This window comes from Chlamydotis macqueenii, chromosome Z, assembly GCF_036417535.1.
Source record: "Chlamydotis macqueenii isolate bChlMac1 chromosome Z, bChlMac1.mat, whole genome shotgun sequence".
In the NCBI taxonomy this organism is placed as follows: Eukaryota; Metazoa; Chordata; class Aves; order Otidiformes; family Otididae; genus Chlamydotis; species Chlamydotis macqueenii.
The window spans coordinates 68,550,816-68,577,590 of NC_141593.1; the positions used below are offsets into that span (position 1 = coordinate 68,550,816).

The 26,775-nt window shown below is 41.7% G+C and overlaps 2 protein-coding genes across 2 annotated transcripts; both read left to right on the forward strand.

The window, feature by feature from the left end:
- Nucleotides 1–646: 646 nt before the first annotated feature.
- LOC147596386 (uncharacterized) lies at nucleotides 647–2,137 on the forward strand. Its single transcript, XM_086771368.1, has one exon. It carries the CDS (start codon nucleotides 647–649, stop codon nucleotides 2,135–2,137), a length of 1,491 nt encoding a protein of 496 aa, XP_086627494.1.
- Nucleotides 2,138–5,952: 3,815 nt separating this feature from the next.
- LOC147596387 (uncharacterized) lies at nucleotides 5,953–7,623 on the forward strand. Its single transcript, XM_086771369.1, has one exon. The coding sequence runs from the start codon at nucleotides 5,953–5,955 to the stop codon at nucleotides 7,621–7,623; it is 1,671 nt and encodes a 556-aa protein (XP_086627495.1).
- The last annotated feature ends 19,152 nt before the right edge of the window (nucleotides 7,624–26,775 follow it).

A 26,775-nucleotide genomic window follows, 5' to 3' on the forward strand; every position in this document is an offset into this window, starting at 1 on the left:
TTTCCCTTCCCTATCTTTACTTTTCCTTTTCACTGCCTTTCACCTATTGCACGCCACTTTACGGGCAAAATAATAAAGTTTGTGCTGTTTGATTGAAACCAACCCCTTTGGCGTGTTTGCCGTAATTTTGCACTTCGAGATCGCATTAAAAGGACCATCACGAGTCCCGAGTGGGCCGTGACATTTTTTTTTAAATTGGCGTAGTCGGCAGGATCCTGAAAGACAGAGAGGTGCAGGTTGTGTGTGGTCTGTAACAGGGGAAGGACGGTTCGGTCTACCCGCACCTAGCCCTACATCCATTCGGATGAGAGGTGTCTAGAAAGCAAGGGGGCTGATCCGAATTTCCCGCACACCTCACACACCTAATGGACTTGAACTGAGGTTTGGACTCTGTCTGACGGGAGTTAATAATCAGATCTCTTAGTGCAAAAGGGGGATCTGTCCTCATATGTATGAGGCTGACTACTCAGGGAAGTGAAGGGCGACTGCAGAGAGTCTGCATTTGTGGAAACTTAAGTTTGGCCTCCCTGTAGTAGATTTTGGTCCCTTCAACCACTCGGGGAAGAGAAGGGCGACGCAGGGGAACTGCGTGTGTGGAAACTAAGTTTAGCCTCTCCGAAGTGGGTTTGGTCCCTTCGTAATAAGAATGGCAGGAAAAGTTGATGATCGGTACTCCCTGTTAGTCAGAAATCGAGACTCGCTTTATGAGTTCTTGGCACAGCACGGTGCCCGGCCGTCCACACCTGGGCAAGATTGGGCTCGGGATAATTGGACAAATTTGCAGAGCGTAGTAGATCGAATGACTTCCTTGCAGAAGGAGGCGAGGGTAAAATCTGGCAGAGGCAAAGCCATAGTTTGTGCTGTTCCGGGTGCCAGTCTGGCAGCAGCAGTAGAGGACCGCCTTAAGCGGCGAGAGCAGAAGCATCAGATTATTGAGTCGCTCCAGCGTTTGGTGGAGGCCCTTCAGGGGACAGTATCCAACCTCGAAAAACAGCTGGAGGGAGAAAAGGAGCAAAACCTTTTGCTAAAATCTATCTTGAGGGAGGAATATCCAAAGAATTCAGAATTGGACAGTGAGACAGATCTGAAGCTTGAGGAGAGAGGTATTCGACAGATAAGTCCAATATACCCTCAGAAGAAATTGGAGGAAGTGAGGGATCGCTCTGGCGACCACCCTCGGGTAAGACCTTTGGTTAAAACAGAATTCTTTTATTTGAATGATGAGGATAGCAACCCACAGATAACAACTAAGGAGTTGCCGTATACTGCTACTGAGCTTGCCAAACTGAAGCGGGAGTACGGGCGTCTTGCCAAAGAATCTGAGACGGAGTATGTGTGGCGTGTATCTCTAACCGGGGGAGATCAAATCCAGCTGAGTGAAAAGGAGGCTAAGGGATATTGGGGTCCTGGAGTCTTTTTGACCACAGGAGATAATCATGCCCCATGGTCCTTAACTCAGCGAGCTGCTTATTGGGCTGGGGGGTTAAACCCTTTGGAGAGAGGGGATCCTCTTGCAATCACTGGCACAGTTGATCAGCTGGTGGAAAGCGTCCAAAAAGCTGCTTGTTTGCAAATGATGAAAGAAAGAAAGTTAACTCCTAGATGTGAATCTCCAATGATGTTGCCGGTGGACCCTGAGAGCATGACTCCCTTGATAAGGGGACTTCCAGAGTCACTTAAACCTTTGGGGATTCAACTTCGAAAGACCACTGAGACACTCGGTCCCTTAGAAAGATTGGAGGGCTTTATGAGAGGCCATGGAAATACAACCAATAGCCCTACGAATGTGTCTCCCTCCGATCTCAGCCCATCTCGACCTTCATCAGGTGATAAAGCAAAGGTGTGGACTTGGGGGGAGGTAGCACAGGAGCTGATAAATTATGGAAGAAAATATGGTCCAGTAAAACTCCCAGAGGACAGACCAAAAGGAATCCGTCAGATAGAAATCAGGGACTCACCCCCCCCCATCAGTCAACCTAGCCCTCCTTTTAAAACAGCGGGGGGAGCACAGCCCATGACCCGACAACAGTGGTGGCTTTTGGGAATTAACAAGGGTGTTCCAAGAGACGTAATGGATGGTTTACCCATTGAAAAGCTGAGCAAGGTGGTATCAAAATGGTGTAACCCGAAACAATAGCCACCCAAAGGAAAAGAAATCTCACCCATCACACCCACAGCCCCACCTTTGGAAGACACAGGCAACAGAAACAGTGAGGTTTTTCCCCAGATGCAGGAAAACTAGAACCTCCATTCCCCATCGGTGAGCGAGGGAATGGAGGATGGATTTGTATCCGACAGCTCACCAAGACTAGCAGGGGAGATTTGCTAATTACGGCTATTGTGGGTCCAAAACGTGGACTGGTGACCTTTTTGATTGATACCGGTGCCCAAGTCTCCGCTTTGACTAAAGAAGATGCACAAAGGTGTGGTGTCTCTCCCTCGAGAAGACGTTTTTGTGTCCTGAATGCTTTAGGGTCAACAGAAGCCATGAGTGTTGCTCAGGTAAAGCTAACGTTGCCGGGAGAGGAAAACACGGTCACTGTTACAATGGTGATTGGGAATATTCCTACTAATTTATTAGGAATGGATGTCCTTAAAGGGAAAGGTTGGAAAGACCCAGAAGGCTTGTGGTGGACTTTTGGGACCCCGCAATTAAATATTAGGTTACTCCAAACTGCACCCTCTCTGCCGTTTAGCAAAGTAACTAATGTCAAACAATATCCCCTTCCCCTGGGAGCAAAAGAAGGTATCAGACCTGTTATGCAGGAACTTCGGGAGCAAGGGGTTGTGATAAATACACATTCTCCTTTTAACTCTCCGGTGTGGCCAGTGTGAAAACCAAATGGAAAGTGGCGACTCACAGTGGATTTTAGGAGACTGAATGCCAACACCGAACCTTTGACTGCCGCAGTGCCCAATTTGGCGGAATTGGTAACAATAATTCAGGAGAAAGCTCACCCAATTATGGCAACTCTAGATGTTAAAGACATGTTTTTTTATGGTACCTTTGCAACCAGAGGACAGAGACCGTTTTGCCTTTACGTGGGAAGGGCAACAATATACTTTCACCCGGCTGCCCCAGGGGTATAAGCACTCTCCTACATTGGCTCATCATGCTTTAGCCCAAGAATTGGAAAAAATACCAAAACCTGAAGCTGTAGATGTTTACCAATATATTGATGACATCCTTGTGGGGGGGGAAGAAATAAAGGAGGTGGAAACAACCCACCAGAATATAATTTCTCACTTGGAGAATTTGGGTTTGCAAATTTCTCCCGAAAAGGTCCAAAAGCCATCACAAGAAGTAAAGTTTTTGGGAATTTGGTGGAAAAGGGGAATGACGTGTATCCCACCGGACACCCTCACTTCTTTAGATCAGATTAAAATGCCTGAGTCAAAAAAGGATTTACAACATGCTTTAGGACTATTGGTGTTCTGGAGAAAACATATTCCAGACTTCTCCATTATTGCTAGACCTCTTTATGATTTGCTGAGGAAAGGGGTCAAATGGGAATGGACCCCATCTCAGGAAGAAGCTATGCAATTGTTAATTTTTGAAGCAACAGCTCACCAGGCTCTCAGTCCTATCCACCCTACAGACCCTTTTCAGGTGGAATGGGGATTTGCCATATCAGGATTATCAGCACATATATGGCAACGGGGCCTTGAGGGTCCAACTAGGCCTGTGGGATTTTATTCTCGTAGCTTTAAAGATGCCGAGAGGAGATACACTGCTTGGGAGAAAGGGTTGTTTGTGGTTAGCCTGGCTCTCATAGAAGTAGAGAAAATTGCACGCCAGCAACCAATTGTACTGAGAGGCCCGTTTAAAGTGATAAAGGCAGTTACCAGTGGGACCCCTCCCCCTGACGGGGTGGCCCAGAAAGCCTCAGTAAGAAAATGGTATGCCCAGATTGAACACTACTGGAACATTTTCTCAGTGACTGAAGGAGCTTTAAAACACCTGGCTATACAAGAAACAGAAAGCTCGGATGGCAGCCAAGATAAACCTGCCTCTGTCATCCAAGCGGCTCCTCCTTTCTCTCCCGACCAAGCAGTGAGTGCCTGGTTTACCGATGCTTCCGCAAAAAGAGAAGGGAAAGTATGGAAATATCGAGCAGTAGCACTCCATACCTCCTCTGATGAACAAACTATTGCAGAGGGAGTGGGCAGCGCCCAAGTAGGAGAGTTAATTGCAGTGTGGAGTGTTTTCCAGCGGGAAGCTCAAGCCACTTCTCCCGTCCACATCTATACTGATTCCTACGCTGTGTTTGTACTGAATGGCTGCCTTTTTGGGAGCAAAATGAATGGGAGGTTAACAGAATCCCAGTGTGGCAAAAGGAAAAATGGCAAGATATCTTAAACATTGCTAAACAGGGGAACTTTGCCGTGCGATGGGTAGCTTCTCATCAGGCAGATGGGGGCTCAGCGGGTAAATGGAATAACAGAGCGGATGAGTTAGCAAGGCTAGCCCCTGTACAAAAGGACCAAGTCACAGAAGATTGGGAATGCCTGCTAGAATGGTTGCATGTAAAGCGTAAACACACAGGAGCTAAGGACCTGTATCGTGAAGCCCTTGCTCGAGGCTGGCCTGTCACCAGAGCAACATGCGAAACTTGCATATCTGCCTGTGAGCAATGTCGTAGGCGACTGGAAAGACACCCTTTAGAAGATGATCCCCTGCATCTAAGAGAGGGTAAAGGTTTGTGGGATGCGTGGCAGGTAGATTATATTGGACCCTTTAAGAAATCAGGAGGGAAACATTTTGTGTTGGTGGGAGTGGAAATTATATCAGGACTAGTCGAAGCAGAAGCCTTTAACAGGGCTACGGGAGAAAGCACTGTGAAAGCATTGCGACAATGGTTTGGAACTTTTCCAAAACCACAAGAAATACAGTCTGATAACGGTTCCCACTTCACTGCCAGAATAGTACAGGATTGGGCACGAAGTGAAGGGATTAAATGGATTTTTCACACTCCTTATTACCCACAAGCTAATGGTATTGTAGAAAGAACCAATGGTTTGCTGAAACGACTTTTGAAACCACAGGAAGGCAATTGGGATGCTCGCCTGTGGGAAGCTGTCAAAGGTGTAAATGACAGATGGGGGGTAAATGGATGCCCTAAAATCACTGCCTTCTGTCCAAAAGCCCCTACTTTAATCCCTTCTTTAAAAGGACCGAATGACTCTAAAAATCCAGCTCACCTTCCAGGACAACCTGTTTTAGTGGAGCTTCCCACTGCGGGAACAGTACCATTGGTCCTAAAAACCCCTCTAAATGCATAGGCGTGGGTAGCCTCTGATGCCCTGGGAAAGGAACATCGGATAAATACCCGTTGGATAGTTCCGTCATTTTAACTGTGCCTCAAGGAGGCAAGCTCTGTTATTTTATCTTGCAGAAGAACTCCGAGGGACAACAGTGAGTGGGAAAAGCTGCACATGGATGATAATTTGGAAGCATAAATTCTAAAAATGACCAATTTTTTAATTGGACTTGTGATTGGGCTTACAATATTTTTCTGCATCTTACCACTAACCTGTAATCAAAAGAACACCGAATGGCCATGGTCTCACGCCTACCTTAGGTTTACAGGAAGCATGGGACCACCTTTTAAACGGTTGGACTTAAACTTGGCCACTGTGGTTAAGCATGAAATGGGAATGTACTCAGAGCATGAGTGGGGCTGGGACAGAGACAGCAGGGCTCCCCTCTTGATGGGAACAATTGGAGAAAAAATTCAAATAGGTTGCCGAATGGTCAATGGATCTATCCATGAAAAAGCAACCCAAATTATTGTAAGAAGAACTAATGAATCTGTACTCACAAAGAGTCTTTGTTTCCTTGAAAAGGAAAAATTGGAATGCTGGAGTAATTTTACACTAACCCAACCTGTCTTTGTAATCTGTCTCTGGAATAACCAGAAAGGTGACGTGGCACTCACATTTAAATTTAAAATGGCTATTATTGAGCCAACTACTACTCCCAGCCCCAACATGACAACAAACACAGCACCTCTTACCACTGAACCAGTTATTGTACTGAACCCAAAAATTGTCGAGATTGGACCATATGTAATCAGAAATATGGGCCAGCAACAGATGTTATTCAATCCATCATGGTCCCTCAAACAAGTTGAATTGTCAATGCAAAATAATGCTTCAGAAATTCAGCCAGCTTGCTCACCTTTCCTAAAAACCTCTTATAAGGGATGGACAACCTGGCTGCAAAAACGGACCCCTTCCGAAAAACGAATAAAGAGAGACCTAACTGGTGTTTTGGGAACAGGATTGGGAGTTCTAAATAGTATTGATTCAGAGGTATTGATGAACAAATTGGCTACCACAAGTAGTGACCTGACTAAATTGCAACATCCTTTACCATCCTCCCTATTGGCTTTGGGAACTAATCAATGGATGTTATCGAATATATTACCAAAATGGGAGAAGGCAAATGAAAAAGACCATGAATTGGTTATAGATGCACTCAGTGTGGTCCAAAACAACCTCTCCCTGGCTCTCAGTTGTATCCAAGCTCAACTGCGGATGCAATCAGTAGCCGCATCAATTATAAGAGAAGGTGAAGAAGGCACTTTCCCCACTGAAATTCGGAAAATAGTTTGGGACAGTGCCACTGACTTTGAAAGGAAATTCCAGTCCTGGTGGTATCTGGTTAATTTTACCTATAACCCCATCAACAGCATGGCCACAGCTTTTGTGTTAACCATACACAATGCTTCGGTAGATACAATATACCCAATCATTGCGCTAGGACTGAACCACAATGGAACTGTACTCTATCCTCTAGACCATAGAGTATGGGCCCGGAAAAACGGGCATAAATGGCAAAGTATTGATGTTGATGCATGTATTGTGCGGGAACAACAAGGATTCATTTGTGAAAGCAATACCACCAGAGCCCAAGACATTTGTCTTGACACTGAACAAAACATTTGCCATTTCGAGATTCGTCCTGACGAAAACCCTGAGACAATACTTGTATATATTGGCAAAGGTTGTGCATGCTTACGCACTGTTTGCGATTCCATAGCTGTAGGTGATGTAGTTGTAGATACTAGGAACCACTCAAATTTTTGTGTTTGTAATTTTACTAAAATCACTGGATGTGACTTTTCTTACTTAGCACCGGTGACCTCTCACAAACTCTTGCAATCTAATTACACACTGATTCATGAACTGCTACCTGCACCAATTGGAATGAATCTCACTTTGGTAAAAAAATTATTACACCACCAGGATTTGATCAAGATCCTGGGAAAGATCAGGGAAAACGGACAAAAAACCTTAGTAACAGTTCATCATGATGTGGATGAAATCCACCGTGTTTTGGAAAGGGTAGAAAAAGATTCAGAACACAGATGGTGGGACACAGTTTTTGGGTGGTCACCTACTGCAACAGGCATGTTGAACAAATTGTGTCACCCCATTATTGTTCTCTTAATACTGGTCTTAATAACTTTTGTTTTATCAGCAATACTGTATGTCAAAATTTGGAAAACAATGAATCAGTTGACACGTTTGACTTCTGTACTTAATGCACACAGTCTGATAAATGTTCCAACCTACATAGATATTCCAAAATCTGCTAGTGCAAGGCAGATTGCCTAGAGAAAAACATGATATAGAATTAGAAGATTTTTAGTGTATATTAGAGAAACAGCTTAACTTTTTGCAAAATTGTATGGTAATTATGCTGCTGTTACTTTTCTCTTTCTCTTTCTCTCTTCTTTCCTGTCTCCCTTTGAGGGTTATGCTACCACCATGCGGTCCTGATGACAATGTTGAGCCACAGGGTGGTGTAAGGGTCGGTCAGAAAACCAGTATTGTCTCAACCTTGTCATCGAGGACTTCCAGGTGGACTATGGACTTGATCTGGCCTAAAAGTTAGGCTCACAACTTGACATGAGTTGCTGTGAGCAGCCTGCCTGAGATGCAGTTGGTTTTTTTTTCCTCCCGGGAACAGAACGGAACTGTTATGGACAAGGCCGACTCTGGCCTAACAACAAAATGTACAACATCCTTGAAGCAGCAGACAGAGTGGTGCGGAGGTGCCACGGCTCATCCCTGTTGTCAAAACTGGCAGAGATAACTGTGCAGCTGCTATCGAGGAGGATGAATCACAACTGCTGTCTCAAAAACAACGGTGAGAAAGTGTCCTTTAATGGAACTTTGCTAATTATAATGTACAAAAAACACACTTCTATCCTAAGGGCCGAGAGCAGGTGGAGATCCCCGAAGTAAGGAGGAGCAAGGTTTGCCACTTGGCATAAAAGGTCGACCCCTAACAACGAGACCCCCAAAGAGCTCTCCCCACCAAGGATCAACATCGACATCGATCGTGAGGACCAGCGGGACGCTGCCTGGACCTGGGACCATAGGGACGCCTTGGACCCGCAGTGGTAGCTATTATCTTCTTTTTTTTCCCTTCCCTATCTTTACTTTTCCTTTTCACTCCCTTTCACCTATTGCACGCCGCTTTACGGGCAAAATAATAAAGCTTGTGCTGTTTGATTGAAACCAACCCCTTTGGCGCGTTTGCCGTAATTTAGCACTTCGAGATCGCATTAAAAGGACCATCACGAGTCCCAAGTGGGCCGTGACACAAGGGTCTTGCTAAAGTTCAAGTATACAACACTCACTGCACCAACAGTGCTGGTCACCTCACCACAGAAGTTGGGTACACAGGCTGCATAGGATTTGCCGTTAGTAAACCTTTGCTGGCAGCTCTCAGTCACTTCCTCCTCCTTCCTGTGGCTTGAAGTGGTTTCCAGGAGGATTTGGTCCATGGCTTTCCCAGGGGCACAGAGGGGCTGAGACCAGCCTGTTGTCACCTGTGATCCTCTCCTCTGCCTTCTTGAAGATGGGTGGAACTTTTGCCTTTTCCCCCCTCATCAGGAACCTCCCCAGGTGCTGTGACCTTTCAAAGACGGTACAGAGCTGGTTCCAGTGACATGAGCCAGCTCCCACAGCACTCCTGGGTGAACTCAAGGTGCCACAGACTTGTCTGTGTCCCAGTGGGTGAAATGCTCCCTAACTCCATCCCCTTTTCCTGTGGGTAGCATAATTCCCCCAGACTCTGCTAGGAGGCTCAGGGACCCAAGGGCAGGCCATATTAGAGAAAACAAAACAAAAAAAAAAGCCAGTACCACAGAAAAAAAACAGTTGAGTGCTTTGACTTTTTCACTTTCTTTGTCAAGAGGTTTCCTGCCCCCACAAAGCAGAAGGGATACATTTTCCTTAGCCTTTCCTTTTACTGTTGGTGTACACCAGGAAAGCTCCTCTGTGCCCTTCATCGCCTCACCAGTTTCAGCTGCAGCTGTGTTGACTGTCCTCACCTCACCCTCCACACTCAGGCAATGGGTACCCTCCTTCTGGCTCCTCCTTGTTTCCAGCTTGTCTTCTATTTCCTGTATGCATTTGTGACTCCTCCCAGTCTTGCAGTGCCCTGGACACCTCTGTTCTGCCCATGGAACCTTCAGTTACCTGAGGTTATGGCAAACCGCCCCTACTATGAAGGTCTCTTAACAAAATCAGCAAGCCTCTTTCCAAAGATGTTCCTGCCCCACATTGTCAGGTGTATCTCATCTCTGTCAAGCAGTCTTCATCCTTTGAGGAGGGTCCCCAAGAAACTACGTTCATTCATATGGTCATGCATGACTCTATTTTAATGGCCATAAGAACTTTAAGGTTAAGGGATACAATTTCTATTTCAAACTGATGCGCAAACATATGGATTCTTAAAACCCTTTCACCAGGCTTACTACTCAGGCAGGAAGAAACTCCAATTCCACCCAAGCTGAAAATTAAGTCTGCAAAATATAGAAGGATATAAATAGTATAAATACTACAAATGAACACACACAACCACTCAACTTGCACGTTATCTTCCTGATTTATTGTAGACCGGTTGACACCGCAATTAGTTTTAGCAACAGAAGTATAAACCATGCAAGCTGATTCAACATATTTCTGCAGTCTAGGAAAATCATGTAATCATATGAGAAGCTATTGCGTATTGAAGAGCTAAAAGGCATATATACAGGAATTTTGTTCTCGGCTTCAAATCTGAGACTGGTCTGCCATTGACTATTTCTTGCACACTGCTCTATAGTGCTTCACAAAGTTGCTTGCAGCCCACCTAAACACAGCTTCCAGAATATTTTATAATGTCCTGCAATGACAGCAATTTTAAGACACTGACAGTACTCTCGATGTCTCCTGTTCTGTTCTTGTGATAGGATTTTAGCATTTCACAATCAGGATGCAATAGGAAGCACTTTTTTTTCTCTCCTCCACAAACAGAAATTTTGTAAATCCTTCTGGTTCACAGATGCTTTTTGATTACAGACTATGAGCTGCAATGACCCAAACATTACTTTTTTTTTCAAATTTCTGCCAGACAGCTTTGATTATTCACAGCTTTATATCACAACTGCTGCCTCTTCCATATCCTACTGTAACACAGAAGTTGGAAAAGATGATTTAAATATCTTACACAATGCAAAATGCCATCCCATATTTTCCTCAAGAACACAGTACAAATAATCTTGAGAGTACTGAGAAGACAAGACTGATTGCATTAATGTCAGCAAAGGGAAATGATACAAGGACTAAATGTTAAACTACTACAAGATCTGCAGTGATCTCCCTGCTCTTATTCAAGAGGAAATCCACACCACCTACACTTGAATCCTCATGGTCTTTTAGCCAATATTGAGCTGGAGTCTCCCCTCAGTATATTCAATCCAAATACAGAATAAATACATCTTAGGTGTGAAGACTAAGTCTGTCTTCAACATTGTCTTAGTTCAGCCCCGATCGGGACCAGACTACGCAGTCAATCTCTCACTCCCCCCACCATCTGAGAGAATAGGGAGAGATAATATAAGGAAAAACAGCTTGAGGTTTGAGATAAGGACAGGGAGAAAATCCTTAAAGTTACTGTTACGGGCAAAACAGACTTGACTTAGGGAGAACTATTCATTTATTACTAAAAACAGCAGGATAATGAGACAGAGAACAAGATAACCTCCCCCCACCCCTCCCTCTTCCCAAGCTTAACATTATCTCTACTACCTTCCCCACCCAAGCAGCCCAGGGGGAAGAGGGAATGGGGGCGGCGGTCAGTTCATCATATGTTGTTTTATGCCGCTGCTTCATCATCAGGGGAAGAACTCCTCACATTCCTCCCCTGCTCTGTTGTGGGGTCCCACCCCTACACCACAGTCCTTCGCGAAACTGCTCCGGCATGGGTCATCTCTTCCATCGAGTTCAGTCTCTCCAGAACGGCTGTCCCAGCGGGCCCTCCATGGGCCACAGCCTCCTTCAGGCATCCACCTCCCCCGGTGTGGGGTCCTTCACGGGCTCCAAGTGGATCTCTGCTCCTCCGTGGACCTCCATGGGCTGCAGGGGGACAGCCTGCTCCACCATGGCCATCACCACAGGCTGCAGGGGAATCTTGGCCAGGAGCCGCATTACTCCTCCCCCTCCTTCTTCACTGACCTTGGCATCTGCAGCTGTTCCTCTCACAAGAAAAGTTCTTCACAACAGGCTGGCAAACGCCTCTCAGAATCTCTTCGCATCAACCAGCTCATCTCGTCTCTACTTCTTGCAGCCGGGCCGGGCCGAGTCGGGCCCAGTCGGCCGCCTGGCGAGAGGCCAGAGGGCGAGGCCTGCAAGGCCCATGAGGCCTGCGCCTCCCCCTCTCTGCCCCCCGCTCAGCTTCTTCACATCTTCTCTTCCTTCCTTTTTTTTTTTTTTTCTGTTTTCCCCTTCTTAAATACGTTATCGCAGAGGCGTTATCACGGAACATTCTGCTACCAATTGGCTCAGTCTTGGCCAGCAGCGGGTCCGCCCCAGGCCCGGCCGAGTCCACTGAACAAAGGGGGGCAACTTCTAGCAGTTTCCTACAGAAGCTACCACCTTAGGCCTCCCCTCACTAACAAAACCACAACATTCATCCAGTTATTCCTTCCAAGCTGGATAAAAACAGCTTGAAAGAATTTTAAAGAATTAAACAAATTGAAATGTTATTTACTTATTTTGGAGTAAACTGCATCCATATACATCCACTTTTAAAGGGAATATTTTTATATCCAGGTACCAGAAAAAGAGCATTACATGTCTTGGTGTATAAATAACTACAGTTGTGGCTAACAATAGAACTGCTTCTGCTGTTACAAAGCACAGTAAGGCAGGTAATGGAACCTGTGGGCTTCCTGATTTATGAACAAAAACCTCTAAGAGTTTTAAGTCCATTTGGAAACAGCACAGGAGCAGAGCTTTGAAGATTTCTCACATCTAATCATACCCCATCATTAACAAACAGTATTACTCACTCCTTCATCTGTATTTCTAGTATGAACTCTTCATCAGTCTATGAATGCAGATTAAAAGCTGTCCATCTGTATGGAAATGTTCTACAAACAGCTTCTTTTCAAAAAAAAAAAATTAAAAAAATCAAAGCAGCAGCTGAGACTGGGTAAGCATTTAAAGAAAGATACTGCAGCAAAAGCACAAACATGACCACTTTCCTGGAGATTAAATGCAAAAATACCATGCACTGCTAATTTACTAGTTTACCTCTCATATTTGCAGGGAACATTTACCCATTAAATTATAAGGATCAACAGCCTTATACCAACAAGGCAACTAAAATGTCACTGTGGAGAAATTTTCATCTGCAGACTTCCTCCCAATTTACATTCTTACAGTGAAGAAGTAGCAAATTGGTCTGTGAAGCAGAGCACTGGAGTAGACAGAAATGGTTTTAAATTGCCACTTTAAGCACAATTTGTCTTCTTGGATGGTTCTCAGCCATTTCAACGGCTAACGCACTGGAAGAAAAAGATTTTAAAATGGTTTGTTTCCCTGCATGACCTTGAACAACTGTTTTCACCTCATCTGTGCCTCAGTTTCCCACCATACAGAGAAGACAGAATGAACAAAAAGTTATACAACCCAAGATGAGACATTGAATGGGAAGTATTCCTTTAACACAAATGACAGCAGTCATGTATTCTGGACTATGCCTTTTCTTAGTGTAGTCCCTGCCACCTTTAATGCTTAGCAAAATAAATGGCCTGCTTGGCTGCTTCTGTTGATAACATGAGGCAGCTTGGCAAACACTATTAGGGAAAGATATGAAACATCTGCACCTGAAGCCTGTTCCAGCAGTAATGTTGATTACCTCCTCAGAACCCCCCCCAAGCTTAAAGCCAGATCTAGGTATAGAAGAGAGTATAGCAGTTAGTTTCTTCCTACACCTCCTATACCACCTACTGCTGGTGATTTACTGCCACTTAACAACTGCATATGCAATCTTTTCTGAAACAGCTTCTCCAGTCACCTGAATATGTACTATTATTGTCTATTTGTTTTTAAGGAGAGGCTTTAAGTCAATACAAAACAAGCACGCACAGGACTAATTTCATCATATGTGACTATACTGCTTTAAAACATTGACTTCAGCTAGTAAATTAGATGCTTGTCCTCCTGGCCCTCAAGGGTTAACAGGCTTGCACTAATAGTGTAAGGGGGAAAAACAAAAATAAAATCAGCAGAAGTTGATCACACAGGTTGTTTTGCTTTTGTACTTAGGCTGAACTGAGACTTTTAAATTCTAAACACTATTAAGAGTCCCAGCACAGCTCAAACTTTGTTCTCTATATACACCACATGTATATAATCTCAGTGAATTTTATTACAAATTTTAGTTTCAAGAGCTTTAGAATCATAGAATAGAGTTGGAAGGGACCTTTAAAGGTCATCTACAATTTTAACTCATCTTTAATTAATTTCTACTAACATATAAAGACACAAAAAGTTTCTAACAATATAGCTTGCATATATATTCCTTAAGCAACCTTTCAGTTTCCCTCTATACAGTTAGTCACTGTTGACAAGAGGAAAAAAAAAGCACAAAAACAATGATAATCTCATTGTTTCATTTTCTGTAAAGGCTGCATTGCTTTTAACACAGGAGCACACATGCAAACAAATCAGTTACGTTTCACTTCAGATAAAAGTAAAGCATTTCTGTAGTCCTGTGCCCTAAATTCTGCTTTAACATAAGCTGATCAAGAGGGCCAAAAGTCATTTCACAAAATCTTGAAAAAAGAGCTGATGCCATCCCCTGTTCTCTTCCCTTTCCTATCTAAACGTAAATACAATTTATCTTGGTGTCACACATGGTCATTGTCATACACAGGAAATTAGCTTCCCTTGGAATTCATATTTGAGAGTCATCAGAAATGCAGGAGTTCAGAGACATCAGTAAATTACATCTCAAGCTGTACAGAGACCAGCATGGAATATAGGAAGACAAAATGGCTCAAGTTTCTTGACTAAGTTGCAAACTATTTATAACATTTCAAAAGGCTTATTTCACTAACATGTGAAATAAATTTCAGTAATGGTTTAATTTAGAAAAGACAGCACCTGTTCCCATCAAAAGCACTTATCTTTTTTTTTCCTCCCCTAATGGAAATACTTTGGTGACTGGAGTAAATGCTAAGGTGTGTGAAGCCCTTGTGCTGCCAGCAGCTCTCCATGGATGGAGCTGCTCCCCACAAGGTCCTCATGGGTCCTACCACACACATCCTAGACCCTCAAAACACATCTTCAGATGCCAATTATGGAGCACCATGAAAATTCAGCTTTTCTAGTTGACAGTTAAGAAAAAGACTGTGCCGTTAACACTGGCATATTTTCTTCGTTCCCACGCAGCTTGTCCAGGGAAGAAGTAGAAACCGGGCAACATCAACATTTCTGGGGAGGAGCAATTCCTGAAATAGAAGCCAACAATTCCCACCTTAATGTTACAAGTTTAATTTGCACAGGACAACCAGAGAAGCAGCAGAAAGCCACTGCAGACAGATGCTTAAGAACCACAGATCATAAGCAGGGTTATAAGCCTCTACATGGGTCATGGGCTGTGTCTCTAGGGTTCCAGCATAGAAAGTACAATACTTAAAAAATGTCAGATTCAGTGTTTGGCTTTTTCTTTTTCTTATCATCTTTTAAAGTCACTGTTTTTCAGATGTATTCTTACACTAAAATGGACTTTCCATAGAGAAAGAAAGTAGGAGTATGAGCTTGGCTAAGGCACTAATTTATACATTTTTTTTCCCTCTGACACTCACTTTTTGTAGGTGAGACTTCAACAAATACTTGCAAGGTTTCTTGTTTTGACTGCACAAGAGAAAACAAAGCCCCTGGCAACAGAACTGCAATCGCTCCTTAAACACTGTGGTAAGAAAACTGGAACATAGCACATATCTCATGACTTTCTAAAAACCTTTATCTGGAGGGCACTGATAGTAGTTCATTTAAATAGATTAATATATTTCCTACATAAAGCGTTAATGTATATTCCATTTCAAGCCACTTAATGGCTGAAATAAACCAAAGCTTCAAAAAAGGCAGTATGATATTCACCAAAATGTCTTTTTTCTTTAAGCAGAAAGGGTAACCAATTTGCTTCTCAATAAATGTTATAATTTTATCTGAATTATATTAAAGGTATCTAAATTGCTCTTTTATGGAAAGACTTTATTTTAAGACAAAAGCACCAGATTTCCTCTTTTCCTAAAATACTCACAATTGTTTCTTGAACCAAAACAAGCTTTTACTTCAGTATCATTTTAAGTATATCTTCTTCAAATATTGAAATAAATTAACATTTCATGTTTGGAAACATATTTCAGTAAATCTAAGTTTTTGGAAGTTGGCCTAGACACTCTAATCTGCACAGACAGCCAGGGAAAATGCAGGAAGTGCTAAAATAATGACAGTTTTCAGACTAAATATATGTAAACCAGAGGATGCACAACATTACAGTGCTCTGATTTAGGAAAAGATGGCTAAGTTTTCTCAAATGGGTCAGGGTATGAATTCCAGAGCTATGCAATTTGTACCAGTCAACTGAGTAATTTAGTAATTTTTCCAGAAACTAACTTTGCTTAAAGGCTGTTATCTGTGGGAATCTTTCTAGGTTCCTTGTGTTTTTCTTGGTAGATTAAACAATTAACAGAAAATCCAAAGCAGAAGTTTTCTGTACTAAACAGTGAAACTCATTTCAGTTGGATTCCCTTGACAAAAGGACTGACAAGCCAAGAGTAATACTATGCTCTTTTATTAGCACAATGGCAGGCATAGGATAATATTTGTGAAAGTCAAGCATTTTGTTTCCAGAAACACCAACACTGGCTACACCTAATATTGCTAATAAAAAATTTATTATGCAGAGAAGTGGTGGCTTTTTTAGTCATTCTTATTCTTGGAGTAGCTTCACTGAGATTATCTGAAGAGTTTCAACAAATTCAAATGACACTTTACCCACCATATAGCCAAAACCTCCAAATTATTCCTATAGAAAGTAATAAAAAAAATTGGAGAACCTACAACAGGAAACATAAGTACACAGGATTTCCTTCAGCCTTACTTCTGTATAGCGAAACCTCTTCTTTTTGAATTTATGGACTTCAGTTTAAGGGAGAATTTCAGACATTTATTGGTCTCATTTACATATAAGTATGGGAGTAAGTATTCCTTCTCCCACTGCTCTACCCTCGACCAAACATACATAGTAACTAGTTATGTGAGAAGTAGATGACCTGGATGTAAGTGTCATCTTAGATACCAGCATACAAAACAAAGCGTTGCCCAGAGAGGTGGTGGATGCCCCATCCCTGGAAACATTCAAGGCCAGGCTGGATGGGGCTCTGAGCAACCTGGTCTGGTTGGAGATGTCCCTGGTCCTTGCAGGGGGGTTGGACTAGCTGGCCTTTGAAGGTCCCTTCCAACCCAAACCATTCTATGATTTCAGGACAGCAGAAGAAGGCTGTATTAGTAGACAGTACCATACTCTTGCATTACAGTGGTCAGATATATTCCCTTAGCAATCAAATTTCTCATCATTTACTGATAAAGTTTTGACAGTAAATTATTCAGTTGTTGATAAAGAAAACTTTTGCTGTTATGGATTTAAAGATGTATTCAGTACAATTACAAAAATTGTCTTCAAGTGATTATGCAAAGGCAAACTTCTACAAAAGACATAATAAGCATAGACACGTTGAAGGAAAACAGACAGGACTGAGTTTGCCTTTTGGAATAGTGTATGCTTCCCATCTCGAAACACAAGAGGTGCTCCCAATTTTCAGATACTGCTCGGTTACTTAGCTTTAATATAACAAGGTCAAAACATTTGGTGACATGAAACTTCACATACAACATGTGCATACATCAGCTGTAAAAAATATTGTGGTTAGCATGATTTCTGCAACAGCAGGTGTGTGATACATTGGCTGTATTAAGAAACATCGGCTTTTTTTCCCACTGCAGGAGCAAGTCTGAATAATTTATGTGCTTTGCCCAGCTAGACAAGCGTGTGAAAACCAGCACTTTGTACAGCTTATGTGCATGCCGATCAGCACACTGGCTGCTAGGGACACAAGTGGCTACAGCCTCTGGGATACTTGTTAAACAGAGAACACCACTTTACCAGACTACGTCCTTCCATCAGGACTTCTCCCACTATACAGTACCAGCTGGAAAAATCTTAACAATTCACACCAGAGTAACTTTGAATTATCTAAAAGATCAGAGATTCCTTTTAAGAAACAAAACAGAAACCTCCTTCCTCCAACTGAGCCACTGATGAAGGAGATCTGCTCTGCTCCAGCTCACAGCCCAACCAGGGACACCAGATGTCATACAGGAGATGCGTCCCACCCAGGTCAGTCACCTGCCTGGCAGCCACAAGAAACACAGGGACTGCCCCAATTTGTGTCCAGCTGGCAAGCCAGAGACAATGTCTGTACAGATGTGGATGTTTTAAGTGACGAAGCACACATTGTTAGGCACTCTAATAATGCCTATCACTGAGGAAAAGTGCTGGCAGTCAGAATATCCCTCTCTGCTCTATCATAGCAGAATAAAGCAAACTGGGGCTGCAGATCGGTCCCTCACTTCAGCCACAGCCTGTTTTCCTCGTTTAAACTGTGATTGTCTTTATGTGGGTGAAATTGACAGTTACAGTGATGAATAATGACAATGCCATTAATAGAGAGATTTAAGCAGGAGCCTATTAAACATAGGCCGTCATGGAGGCAGAGGCTATGATGTCAGTTTAACAAAAGCTGACTGATGTATTAATGAGAGATTCATTAGCAAAATTAGATCTGCTGTTCAGCAAGGGCTGATGGTATCACCCTATTTGTGTTAGAAGTGCCCACATTGGCACCCAGGATTTCTGGCAGAAGCCTGCTGAGGATAAATACTAACTCCCTCCACAGCACAGGCGCTCTGATTTAAAAGTGCTACAGCAAGTGAAACTACTCAGCATTTGGGTGACAATTAGCAAATACTTTCTGCTTGTAGTGGGCCCCCCTGCAATGCATATGGTTAAGAAGAAAGCTTTAAGCATGAATTATAGACTCTGTGTCTGACTCTGAGTGCCACTGCTACATCTGTTAGCAGCCCATTTGGCTAGTGTCCCCTTGTCAGATTTCTGGAATACCAACAAAGGAAACACAGATCCTTTGGGCAAATGAAGTAGAGGTGCAAATTGCAGTCACACCTCCCCGTCTCATTGCAGTATCACTTCTTGTCTTCATAAACAACACAGACTCACTTGCCTACTCATGGCAAGTAGCCACAGTTCACGCTTGCAAGAGGGATCAGTCACAACACATTACCGTTAGAGCTTCATGCCACACTGTAAGAGACAAGCTTCTGCATAGGAAGAAAAAAGGAAGGATCTCAGCTTTGTTATGAATCTGGATTTGGTGCTATTCTTCTGAAAAGGTCCCCTCGCTCACCTCTACCATGACCAACAGTGGCCTGCGTGCGGCTGGGAGGAGAGAATGCATAGCTGTGAGTGGGGTCAAGTATCTCTGACAGTGTATTGTGGATTTTGCTATGATCCAAGGAAAGAAGCTGTATTTACAGAAGGGCTAGATGCAGCTTCTGATAAATTAAACCTCCTGAGGGTAGAGAAAAAAAAAAGAATACCACAGAAAAAGAGCACTTGGACATAAGAGGTCAAGTTGACTTTGAAGTACTCACTGAAGGGACGTGCAGAAAACAGACTCCACAATCTGTAAGATTGTAAAGTAGGTATGTTTATTCAGCGCTGGGCAGCACGGGGGATCACTCCTCCAAACGTGCGCAACGTATTAAGCAACAGGTACAGTATTTATGCATCATCCCATGGACTCGGTTATATATTAATTAGGTTTCTGAGAAATCATTATCATAAGTTTCCTCCCAGGACAGGTTATTCCCTTATCTCTGCGTCCATCTCGTGTCTGTGCTCAGGAGTCACGGTCTCTCTGGTGGTCGTTCTCTCCTCCTTATCACTATGTCCAGCTGCCTGCATTGTTCTTGCTGCCAGGGTGGTTTCTTGATGACTTATCTTTGCTGGTTCCCGATTTCCTTGGTTATTCTACCCTATCAGTTGGTTCTAAACTTCTTAAGTCCCCTTATCTCAGCCAGTGTGTCTGTACCCCCTCAGGGTGTTCCCATCTAACTTATCTTAGCTCCTGCCAGAGCATTCTGAAAGTATCTTGTTACGTTAAGTTTATGACTCTACTGTTCTTTCTCTCAAGGTTAGTAAATCATTGATCACTATTTATCAGCTTGATTCCTTAGTATTAATCCCTTCTTTCAGAAGGGTTCACAAAACACCCACAATCTCTCTCCTTATTTTTCCCCTCACCCACTAAGGTCCCTGCAATGACAATTCTGGCTGCCATACGACAAATTTTTACGAATCAGGAAAGTTAACGATGCAGTGCTACATAGATGCAAGGAATCTTGGAGGCCTGAACACTTAACTTTAATTGTATCGCAGTTATAAAAGCTTGAAAATGTAAAATTGATGTCAGCAGGTCATATTTGAATTTGGTTTTGTAATGAGCACATTTACCACAGTGTTAAAGAAAATATTTAGCTTTAACAGGACAACACTCTACTACTGATTATATTTAATTTACGTCTAGATTATAATGATTGCTTATAATGAATCTTCAATCATGTTTTCTTGGATAGATTTTCAAGTATACTATGTCCAGTCCTCACTTTTTATTTATTTCTTATGCAGAGAGAAAAATATTTCACAGCCCCTAACTGTCCCTACTCTAGAAATGTCCAATACAGAATATATGAAGCCAGATTAGCACTAGTGTTGTGTGAGACAGATTATTCTTTGGAAAAATATTAGATGTAGTGTTATATGACATAAAATGCTTAATCCATAAAATTGTAGAATAATATGAGTTTTGAAAATTAAATATTAATAAGAGGTGATTCTTGCTAACTATAAAACTGTAGTCACATAGGTTAAATTTTATATGAAATCTATTTGTCTATAGAGGGAACAGGGAGTCTTAGAACTGTTAAGAAAATACAACATCTTGTTTGTTAGAAGTTAGCCTAGCATATCTGGGTAATTAAGAAAAGTGGTAGAACAAAGGTAGGCCTCAAAAACCAGATGTAAAAACAGGCCCTGAGCCATCACTTTGGAGTCAGAAAATCAAGGAGCAACGCGACCTGTTCTCAAGACCATAAATGAAGATTTTAAGAAGGGGTTCCACCAGCGAATTTGAGGAAGGGGCGCTCCAACGACCCCCAAGACCACCAGAAGACCCTCGACTCAAAAGACTGAGCATGCGCAAGTGGGTGGGGAATGTTATAATGATTACTAGGAAAACTGATGATTATGTATTAGTGTGTCGAAAGTTATTAATGATTATGCATAAAATCACTAAATATATTCTGTCCAGATTTCCAGACCAGCATGTATGCTAGGTGGAAGGATCCCCCATGCATCCTGTGCCGCAATAAAAAATGCCTGCTTCTTAATACTACATTAGTGTTAAGGAGTTTGATTCCCGATTTTGGTGACAGTAGGGAACTTCAATTAACCACACAGTACTGGTGGACATTAAATTACTTTGGTGTCATAAGCCTCTAAAAGGAAATTTGAGATAAATGAAATTCCTTTTGTTTCATTCTATGTAAAATTAATAATGCCTCCTTGTCGGTTTTCATTAGAGTTAACAATAAAAATCAGAAGCACTGAAGACGTACATTTAAGAAGAGGAACCTCAGAACAGAGATGTAAAATAAGGAAAAAATATCAATCCCTCAGTAAAAATCCATATAGTATTTTGTATGAGCAAAATAGGGGAACAGGCATCCTGGAAGTCCAGGAACACTTCCTGGGAAGTCCTTGTGGAATAGAGATACACACTTCTAAGTTGTGTGTATCGCTCACTTGCCAGCAGTAAAGGCTACTACTAAAACAAATCCTTAGCCTGGACCAGCATCTTATCCAAAGTACGCTCATTGAACAAAAAGACGAAGAAATTTCTCGGACTTCAGTTCTTAAAAGTTCTTAAACAGCTCAGATGCTTACTTGCTAGTTATTAGTGAATGTGGCCATGTAGATGTCCTGAGTAACCAACTGTACTGAAATGGGAAGTGGAAGCCACACCTGTGGCTCATCAGGAGAGGACTTTTGGGCATTTATTCTCCTGTGGTTATTAGTTCCTACCACACTCTGATTAAGTGATTGGGAATGCAAACTGCTGTGATCAGAAGAGAAATGCAGCCTCTAGAATCATGATCCCTTTCAGTGTTACTGATCATCAGTTTTTCTGGTCAGTATGTATCTTGGAAAAAAAGAGTCATAGCAGCTAAAATTAAAATGCAGTAAGTTTTGAAGTAATTACCTGTAGTACTTGTATATTGTGAAATGCTTGTACAGACCTCAAACAAGTGACACCGTTCTTCTCATCTTCCTTCCAAAAACTAGAACCTGTATAAAATGCCCTATTTTATAGCACAATACAGTTTGCTTTGTATTTTACAGAATAACATAATGTATTCACAAATGGTAATACCGCCTTCAAGGATAATCTGTACTTTCATTTGCATCATACTTTCTGCAGATATTTGTTATGTACAGCAAGCAGATAGGTATAAACAATTACAGACTACGTGAGCAGATAGTTTCTACTCTTTATGCATGATCTTCCAAATGTTTCTTTAATGAAGACAAACCACTTCTTGCTGAGATTGCAGACCTTTTTAGAGTATACATTAATATTTCCAGAGCTTATTAAAACCACACCTTCTAAATTTTTAAACATTTAGCTATTACAACTGTCACAATTTCAAGGTAGAAAGGAGAGATGAATTACAACACATTACTGTGCATGCAATGATTGAGCATAGTCATGGTTTTGTAACCAACAGACTTTCAAAAAAAAGCCAGCAGAAAATCACCCACTAGGTTCCCATTTCTATATAAATCATTCTGCATTTCAATCCAGGACATCAAAATTAATCATTTTATGAACTCCTCTGTACTTTCTCCTCAGTATTCTTCTGTCTCAAACCCCAAAAGGTTAATATTTTCTCCAAGATCATTCCACATACATTGTCTGGTTTTCCCTTTGAAATTAAGTATTAGGACAACAGAAATGGAAATGAGCTTTTCTGGGAAAACCCATCTCTTCACAAAATTTAGAATATTACGCCTTAAAGAACTTTCATACTGGTAAGATTTAACACATCGTCTCCATTAATGCAAATATTTCAGAATTTTAAGTTCAGATATCAGGACAGGAAAACCACTAACTGCCCTATTTAAAAAAGCAAATTAAACCAGCCAATTTTCAACCAAATGTTTAAATGTTGGTGGTTGCTAGTGAGTTAACCAAGTTCTTTTTCTAGATAGGGGTAAAAATGAAGTACTAAAAGAATCAAAGCTGCAATGCCACCAGTTCTTTTCAAATAATTGAGAGCACAAAGATTTCTCAAGACTTCTTTGGTGTTCTGCTTTTTGAAAGGAGCTGGCAGTCATGTTAAATCTGAACAACTAAAGAAGTTATTATGGATTCACATAATAAGGTATTTCCTCAAAGATAACTCAATATGAAGCAAACTATAGAGCTTCAATGTAGAACTTCAGTGTTGCTTGTGTGAATAACCTGCAAGGGAAACTCAATTTCCTACATGGTATTTTGTTGCAGTTAGCTGCTGCAAAGCATAGGGTCATGAACAGTAAATAAGTTTGCCTGTTTTCTGAATCAGACAGACATTAGAAGTCAGGAGACTAAAACCAAACTACAGCTTTCTATTAGCTCTGTTTTCCAACTCTGCAGGAAGGAAAAAAACCCACTGACTGATGCTCATGTTTGTCTCGTTCCTGGCGATGAATAGCCACATCTACCACTGCAGAAAACAGTTTTATATACAAATGTCTTTCTATACACACAAGGGAAAAAGGAGATGCTACGATACAACCGTTCACCTGGCCTGGTGGGCATTTAGAGGTTTTTCTGTCAAAACTTTGTCTGTACAAATTATTGTACAGACAATAAAACCTTGGAAATTCACACAGGTCAATCTGGTTTGTGGGGTTTTTTTGGTTTGGTTGTTTTTTTTTTTTTTACACACACCAAATTGGATCACACAGTAAGACCCCAGCTCCTGAACTGAAAATTAAAAGTGTAAGTTCATCTCATTTCTTTCAGTGGACCCACCAATTGCCAAAAGCACTCCCTGATGTAAACTACTCTGGAGACTCATTGGTTTCTGAACAGAACCTAAATGCACACAAAGCCTTGATGATCTCCACTGGAGCTCAAAGTCTCTAACAGCTGCAAGTCACTGCTCTAGCTAATTACTCTCAGCAACAAAAAGAATAAACAATCACTACAGGAAGAAGGCTCTCAGTCAGTGAAATATTAATGCATTTTTAGGCAGCTGTTGTTTGCCCTGAATCTTGGTTCAAGTTTTCTCAAAGGTAAAACTCCTTCTGGAAGCTGCTGTTCCTCTACCTGTTTTTACAGATTAGCAAAAAGGGTAGCATGGTCTAGAAAAGATTTCAGGAAATCTTCAGCACTTATTGTTTCAGCCAAAATTCATTATGGAAAACAGCTTTATGTTTTTCCTGTTTCACAGAGTACTGCTTATTTAAGACTATTTACTCTTGCAGAACACCACCTGTTCATAGAAATATTTTACATCATACCCTAAACATGGTCAAACTTTGCATTCTCTTGTTTCCTACAGAAGTCTGTTCATAACTATAACTTCTTAGGAATTGCTCTTCACTAAGCTTATGAGCGCATTTTCCACAACATCATGTTGCAGCTGCTTTAGTGATTCTTCAGCACAGATTTGCTCTTTAGCAGTCACTGATTAAGCATTTCAAAACAGAGGCATCTAGTATCACGCAAACTGGTACAGCAATCTGAAGGCACTAGCAAAGATGCTCCCTGCAGTTTTAGCAGAACAAGCCATGACGAATAGCACACAATTATGCACAAAAATCATACATTATTGTAAGTATGTCTCCAGCTAAGCAAACACAGAGGTGTAGCCCAGCAGTGAAGCAAATACAGTATCACTGTAGCCAGACCCATGTTCATAGGCTGGATAAAGTATCTGAAGCAAGTTTAAGGTAGCATTTTTAGATTTTTCATGCCACTTCAATGAATCAGGTCTAACATTAAGAGCTTTTTAAGTAGGGATTACTCCCACCCCATTGGAAGCAGATTCTTCAAAAGCATGTTCTTTTTGACCACCATTTATTACCGTACTGCTTGAGTTCATATTGAAACTCATACTCTCCGCTTAAGAACTGTTTCAAAGCAGCCTTTCAAAGCAGCAGCACTTAGAGCTGAATCAATGATAAAATGCGAAGGACCTAGCCACAGTCATGGTATGGCAAGTGTACTAAAAAATAATGGTTGTAATAAGGTCCTCCAGTGATTAATACACATGAACATCAGGGGAAAATCAGCTCTTCTGCTGGAGAGCAGTGATTACAAGGCTTAGCGTTTCAGGGGCTCATTCCTCTTCTGCACATATACAAGGGCTCCATGATTCATGCCACAGCCCTTCCTCACGACCATCCCCCGAAAAAAAAGAAACCCAAAAGGCAGGAATCCACTCTCATATGCATAGAGCCTTGGTTTGTGACTACTCCATGGGATGCACTAGGGTCAGTGCTGTGGCATTATCTGAACTATCATGGCTGATCAGCATTACAGTATGAAGCCTGGAGGTCTTCTCGGTCTTGATCAGGAAATGGAGCCAGATGGCTTTCTGAGAACAAAGTTTTCAGAAAAACCTGGAAAATCCATTTGTTTTCACACATAATTTCCACTAATGGGTAAGCCTCTAGTTGCTTTCACCAATCTGTCTCTGTTTTATGCAAAAGGTCCATTTTCCAATGAATCTTGGAAAGAACAAGTCTGTTTGGAATAGCATATAGCTCAATAAAGATTTAATTTTCTTAACCTCTTTGTTTCTTTTCTTCTCCCTCCTCTTGGTTTTACACAGAATATTTGCTGCAATGTGTTCCCAGACTAGAGAATTTAGCATCAAACTCAACCGAATGTCTCAGCTGATTACCCAGCACATCATAAAATGTCTCTTGCTATGCACAAAACTACTGTTTTGACAGCATAGAACTGGAAGGTGCATTTTGTCTTTGACCTTGCAATTCCAACAAAACTGCATATAGATTCATTTGCCAGTGATACAGCAGAAATCAGTGTGAAGTCTGGTTTTACTCTCTACAGTGTCAGTGTGGAATAAAGAAATCATTAGCAATGGAATTTACATAACAGAGCTCAAACTAAATGGTAGTTTGTTTTTGCACAGTTTAGTCACTTGCAGTAGACAGGGTCAAAATATTTTTTCCCTTGACAATGATGGGGAAAAGGGAATCCTCTTACCTCTACCCAACAGAGCAACTGATAACAATTCTTACAGAAGGGCAATGAATTATTAGTATTTCCATATACCCAATACTAAACAAATGCAGCTCCACTTGATCCAAGGTCTTGGAAAAAGAGAAGGCATTTTCATACATACATGCTTTTAAATACTAGCTTAACCCTAAGCATTTTTCTATATACTTTTTTTTTCCTGAAAATCAGCTTCTGGATTTCACAATGGGATCTACACTCCATTAACCTCTAAGAAAAATCTTGAACACCAAGAGAACACAGCACCACACAGGCTAGTAGTTTCATTAATCAAAGATTTGACCTTAACCCTTCAGATACAATTTCTAACATCACTGAAACACAGTAAGTGGCCTACTTTCAGGAAAAATAATCACCTAGTAGCTTCCAAAAATTTCAATATATTTATAATCTCAATTTGAAATGTAGAGAGGAGTAAGAATAGCTCAAAAAAAAAAAGGTTAACAAGATCACAGTGAAAAATAAACCTTTATTACAATCCTTTTTGTTCTAGAAGAAATAAAACAATTCTATCTCAGTGCCATTTTCCTCTTTTGAACTCATCATTATCACACAACTTAAGCATCATTTTCCCAAAAAACCTTAACAGATTTCTGAAGGAGTAGCTGTTCATAAACATTTAAGGCTAGGCCTGCCTTATTGCCAAGATATGCACGGGACAGCGGACTACCACAAGTGCAATAGACCTGTGGACAGAGAGAAATTGTACCAGGATACACTGTGTCCCCAGCATCAGCTTGATCATGTACATGCAGTCGTTGCACTGAAGAGACCAAGTAAACTTTGGTTTGCATGGGTATCGACTAGAGGTGCCCACACTCCCACGCTACATCTGAAGCTGGGTTTTGTCTTGCCTCCACTTTAGCTCTGAGGAAAGGCAGGGACAAGGGGCAACAAGTTCCTTAAACAAGCCGGCCACACCTGGCACAGGAGATACCCAACACAACATCCTAACTCTCATACA